This window comes from Cyphomyrmex costatus, unplaced genomic scaffold, assembly GCF_001594065.2.
Source record: "Cyphomyrmex costatus isolate MS0001 unplaced genomic scaffold, Ccosl1.0 scaffold281, whole genome shotgun sequence".
NCBI classification, from domain to species: domain Eukaryota; kingdom Metazoa; phylum Arthropoda; class Insecta; order Hymenoptera; family Formicidae; genus Cyphomyrmex; species Cyphomyrmex costatus.
The window spans coordinates 150,293-156,292 of record NW_017276922.1 but is presented as its reverse complement, the minus strand read 5'-3'; the positions used below and the strand labels follow the sequence as shown (position 1 = coordinate 156,292).

At 44.4% G+C, this 6,000-nt stretch overlaps 1 protein-coding gene across 1 annotated transcript in view; it reads right to left on the bottom strand.

Moving 5' to 3' along the window:
* Positions 1-384: 384 nt before the first annotated feature.
* Positions 385-6,000, bottom strand: part of LOC108775002 (orthodenticle 1) — a 35,088-nt gene continuing 29,472 nt past the window's right edge. The window contains exons 4-5 of the mRNA XM_018541274.1: positions 5,763-5,917; positions 385-1,176 (exon numbers count right to left, since the gene is read on the bottom strand). Coding sequence (XP_018396776.1) covers positions 385-1,176; positions 5,763-5,917 — 947 coding nt within the window. The remainder of the gene's footprint in view (positions 1,177-5,762; positions 5,918-6,000) is intronic.

Here is a 6,000-nt window from a genome sequence, read left to right as displayed (position 1 = left end):
TGAAATAATTATAAAATAGTATCAAATTAAAATTAGATCGCCATTTATAGACATTATTGTTTTTTTTTTTAAGTTTAGTAGGATACGTACACGATCGTTGCGATATTAGCTAATATCTGTCGTCACAGTCATTCCGGATGTAGAAAGTATGTGTAACTGATTCGCGTGATGGTTCGAATTATCATACTCATCAAGTCTGAAGTATATTTACTGTTGCTTCGGCGAAGTCCCTTTCCTGTACGATCAATTGTCGTCGGAATCCAGATTACCGTTGATCTCGTGACAAATCGCCGTGTTCAGTCGCCAATGATAGGGCATCGAGGTGCTGGCCGTGCTCGCGGTTTCCTGACCTCGCTGAAAGATCCCGGAGGACCTGCTGGACCGCTATACTAACGGCGGATACTTTTGATCAGGCAGCACGTAACCGGTATCGTCGCCTGACACGGCGGCGGCAGCAGCGACGGCAGCAGCAGCCGCTATATCATTGCTAGTAGCTTGCGACTGACTAGTCACTGGATTCAGATGATGACTAGTCAGATGTGACATGGACGGGGTGAGCGTCATGTTAGGATGATATTGCGGATGATGGTAATTAGCCTGCGGGCTGTGGTGCATGTGGGGGATCTGAGCCTGATAATAGTCGCCACCGTATACGCTTGAGGTCTGGGCGTAAGCGTTGTAACCTTGACCGGCGTATTGGCTGTGGTTCACAGAAGCGGACCCCGCCGAGCTCCAGCCGAAGCTGTAAGTCTCGCCGTGATGAATTTGATTCATCGCACTTGGATAGGACGACGGCTGTAGTTGGTTGGAGCTCGGTGTCAGCGGCGGCGACGGGGTCGTCAGATTGCTGTTGGCCCCGCTGCCACCGGTTGGCGTCGTTCCAACATTCCGAGGATACGTCGATTGGGTCGACAGGAGCGGGGTCGACAGAGGTGAGTTTCCTGCTACTGGCGCGTCCCTACCTTGCACCGGTGAATCTGGTGAAGATCGCCTACTAGGCGTCGTCGACGAGCTCGTCGATATCCTGCTCCCGGTGCTGCTGTTACTGTGATTCTGATTTGATCTGGGCGAACCTTTCGACGGAGGGGTCTGCTGTTGCTGCTGCTGCTGATTTTGCTGTTGTTGATGTTGCTGTAATTGTTGTCTGCATTTGGCTCGACGATTCTTGAACCAAACCTGGAACAGAGGAACCGCGGAGATGCTATGAGATTATAAACAGAGATTCACATGAACACAGTTATCAGCAATTTTTTTTTACGATATCTTTATTATTCTATTTTATTATTTCATGAGCATCCAAAAACAGTGTGGTTTAGAAATCAATTAAGCCCTCCGATAAGTATCGTATACACATTTCAATAAGGTACAAAGTCTCGCAAATAGAAGCAGTAGCCCCAGGGATTGTCAGGGTGGAAAGATGTCCCAGTGTCCCGCTACGAGAGACGAGACCGACCGAATGGGGAGTTAATCGGTGCAATGGGAAAGTAATCGCGGGCGAGCGGGCGTAACATTTCATTAAATCGCAACAATAACAAGAACCTGGAGGGAGGAGCCGTACGGGGGAGCGCGTGTACGGGCGCGACGTCTCGTCACGCGTGTATTGGAGCATCCCCTGGGATCCTCGTTGGCTACGGCATTCGCCGGAACGCATGCGCGAATCAGAGCTCGTCGTAGGGTTGTTTTCACCCCTGAGATCGAATAGTTGGTTTCGCTTGTATGTGAGCGAGTATGGTAGGGTATACGTATATGTATATCTCGTGCATGAATACACACAGGACAACGCACGCACGTATAGACTTTTCCTCCATAGCTACGGGAGCTACAAACGGGACATACGCATGACTATCCGAAAGATGCGCACATCTAGGTAGGTTTTTCTCTCCGGAAAAGGGACGACAAAGAGGGGAGAGGGACAAAAAGTAACCCCTCGTAGGCCGCAAGCTCGCGAATGCGTTGTGATTGCCCCTCCTTCCCTTCGCCTTCTTCGTCCCCCATAATACTCCCCCTCACGTATCCCCCTATAATCCCGCCGGGGCACAATGTGGCTAGGGGTGCGATCCTATGAATCTATGCCCGCGCCTTTAAAAGCAGGACCCGTCGTCGTTGTTGTTATTATCGGCGGCATTGTAACAGTTGTTACAGAGAGCGCGAATCGCTGAAGCGTATGAGGTATGAGGGATTTCGAGCTGCACGGCCGTGCATATTCGCCGATCGAGACAGAAACCACGCGCAATCCTTTCGTCCTTTATCTTGGAACGTGTTGAAATAATAAACGGAAACTTTAATCGCTCCCCGAGCCATCTCATGTTTATATTAGAAAAATATTCTGGCAACAATGGATTATTGAGGTATTAGTATATATTCAAAATATATTCAATACAAATATATGTATTTGCGAAAGATTCATATTTTTTGCTAAATACATATTTTTTTAAATAAATATATATATATATAGCACACTCACATATATGAATATGTATAAGGAATATTATCCTTCCATATAAAAAGAATTACCGGAAATTCCTGGAAATATTATTACATTTATGAAGTCTAAATTATTTTTTACGTGTCACATTTAATCTAAACCAATTAAATAGAATAAAGTTATATATTTTTCCAATATGTCAAAATCGGAAAGTGCGAGAACTAATTCTGAGATTATAATTGCGCTCGTCCCCAAGTTGTTCTCCTATTTGTTTGGCTTCTACTTCGCCGGCGGATCCTCGTTTCGTAAAAGTCATCTTCCGCGTCTCGCGCAATAGGGTGCTGAAATCTGTTAGGCGCGACGTTCGCGGATATTGCGTATCAACGCGGACGAAACGAGCCCCCGAGAGGGCGAGAAAGACGAATCTATGTCGAGGTTAGCGTGACAGACAGAGAACGATCCCATTATAGCAGCATGTTTGCACAACGACACCCCCTTCAGAGGCAGTGAGTGAAGAGAGAGAGTGAGAGAGAAAGAGATAGCTACCCTCAAAAACCAACCAAACAGGCCACGATGGCATCCGGAGACCCCCGGGGGCAACCACCGACGGTTTCACGCCTGTACACACGAGAAACCGTCGGTGAGAGGCCGAGGTGCAAATTGCGCCACCATCTGGTTTACATCCAGCGAACGGAAAACCACCCCAGTGGCCAGGGGGAGGCGGCGCAGCTGCGTTGACACTCTGTTATGACAAATATATTTTCTTATTTGTACTATTAATATGACCCTACTGACGATACCCATCCGGGAACGTGTCATCGTCCAGCATGCAGGATTGATGGAGAAAACAGCACGCGAGAGCCGCGGACGTTGTTTGCTAATGCGAACGTGATGAACGTTTTGCTCGTGCTATTGTCAATGTCTACTCACTTCACAGTACTGAAAATATCAATGTGAAACATGTAAATGTCTAATTAATTACGAATAAAACAAAAATCGGCAAGTAATGATAAATTTAACGTACCTATATATCTTTTTTATCTTATTTATTTTAAAACATGAAAGTGCGATAAATCATTCAAATGCAATAAAAGAGATTATGATAAATGTATATATAAATTACTCTACAACTGTAATTCCGCCGTTAAAAAATAGAATAGGAGATTTCTGACGTACGTAAAATATTTATTTTAAATGAATGCTTTCTCTACTCTCTAAAATTTTTAGAATGAAATCTAACTTTAAACAGAGTGACAGAAAGTGAAGATTGAGTCAGTATTAAAAAAGAATCAATTTTTAAGAGTGAGATTTCGCTTTTTGGGGGTTAGACTCCACTCCAAAGATTTTAGTGAGTACTTCATATATTTCGCATCGTGTAGATATTCGACCGTAGAATATCGCAAGACAAAAAGTCGTACGTAGTGAACGGTCGAAAAATGTTGCAACAGTTCTATGTAACGCAGAACCGTCGTGTGCGGCTGGATTTCCTAGCTTTGCTTTTTTCCTATCGACGAGACAACATTTTCCGATTCGTCCTCGGGGTCATAAGTGACGAACGAACGGCGATGAACAGCGACGAACGCGGAACTCATTCAGCGGCGCGTTGCATCACATCGGTCGCGTTGCACGCAGCTGCGTGGTTCTCTCGACGAGAGAGGAGCGCGTATAGAGCTTTCGCGAGTGAGACAGAGCCAGGGGTTATAATCCAGGAACAAATCAACGATATGTTGTACCTCGCACGCCACGCTACCATGCGTCTATCTCTATCCATACACACACCTATGGCTCTGCGTCAGACTTCTGCTCCCTAGCCATCTTCCAGCTTGAACTCTTCCCCTGCCTTTAAAACTTTCAGATAGCATCCCTCCTCCAGATATTATTCGTTCGCATAGACACGCTATATATACAGTCGTTCCGTATACGATATATACATCCCGTGTATACGTCGATTGCATTCCCTTCGCTGTGCTACACGTAGGTATACACACACGTGTTTCGCGTATGTGATACACCCTTTTGCAGTTGCGTCGCCATTCACAGCGGCTTAACTTCACGCGGAAACTTCACTTCCCAGGACTCAATTTCCACGCTTCTGTCCTACATATTTTACGATTCCAGTTACGATACTACGATATCTGCACGAAAGAGTCGTCGGTAATTCAAACGGACTTAAATAACAGAAATGCACTGGATTATGAACGAAATGTATCGAGTAAAGTTACAAGAAAAATATAAAAATGCATAGGTACTATACATCACGTAAAAGAAATATTAAATGATCAAAAGTCTAATGAGTTTATTAACCTTCAGTACACATAATTGGATGGTCACATGATTCGTGTCCTGCGCATTTCTTTAAAATACATAGGACTTGGCTAAATAATGGTCTTTAACCTTTTTTAATATATAATTTTATAAATACTTTTTAAATTATTAAAGGCAGGAGTGACGTTAAATGAGAAAACTTATTTTATTTATGGTAAATAAAATAAGTTTGTATATCTGTACTCTATCATATATCATCTTGCAGAAGAAATATTTTGTCATGAAACTTGTTCTGCGACTTATGTTTTACACGGAAAGAATGATTTTGCTGAAACATCTAAAAATTTATGTATAACGCAAGTTTGAATAGATATATATTCAAATATTTAATTGTTTGAAGACTTCGGATTAATAACTTCATCTTTCTACTCGCGTACTGCGAGACTTTTCTCTGTGTGGTACATGGAAACAGCGGGGGTTGGACGTAATTGAAGCTCCGTATTCGAGACACGAGAAGAGCCGCGCGATCGTGACTTGGTAACGCCCCGCCGCGAAATAAAGATGTCACGGGAACCGCAATAAAAGCGTCAACGAGCTCGTCGGCACATCTATCAATGTACGAGACGCGGGGCTGGGACAATGGCGAAATGGAACGACGTAGGGCGCGAATGTCGCGCTGTGTAAATATCTTAAATCTCGCCCGCGATTGCCGAAGCACGAAACGCGCTCTCCCGTCCGTCTCTCTCTCTCTCTCTCTCTCTCTCTCTCTCATTCCCTTTTCCCTTACACTCTCTCGTTTTCGTTGCGTATCGTGATCGCATAGCGTTTTACATCGTGCAATTTGACGCGCGAAGAATGTAATGACCTTAAACGTTAAGTTAACATACCGTACGCGAAATCGACGATGGCAATCTTGGATTACTCGCGAAGAGCGCGATTTACTCGCTGAAAGTTCAGAGGACCTTTCCGTCTGCCTCCATTATTATTTCTACATCGTTGACAACGATATTTTAGAAGCTATAAAATCTGCGAGCACGACGAGAGGGGAAAAAAGACGAAAAAAAATAATTACCTGGACTCGCGACTCTGGCAGGTTGATCTTGAGGGCAACCTCCTCTCGCATAAAGATGTCCGGATATCTCGTTTTCGAGAATAGCCCCTCCAGCACATCCAGCTGAGCTCTGGTGAAGGTCGTCCTCTCGCGACGTTGCTTGCGTTGATTCATTCCTGCAACATGAGGGTAGGAAGCGCTCGTTATTAATTATTACGTTCATAAATCTCAGCGAAAGATTTTGTTTTGATACGTACTG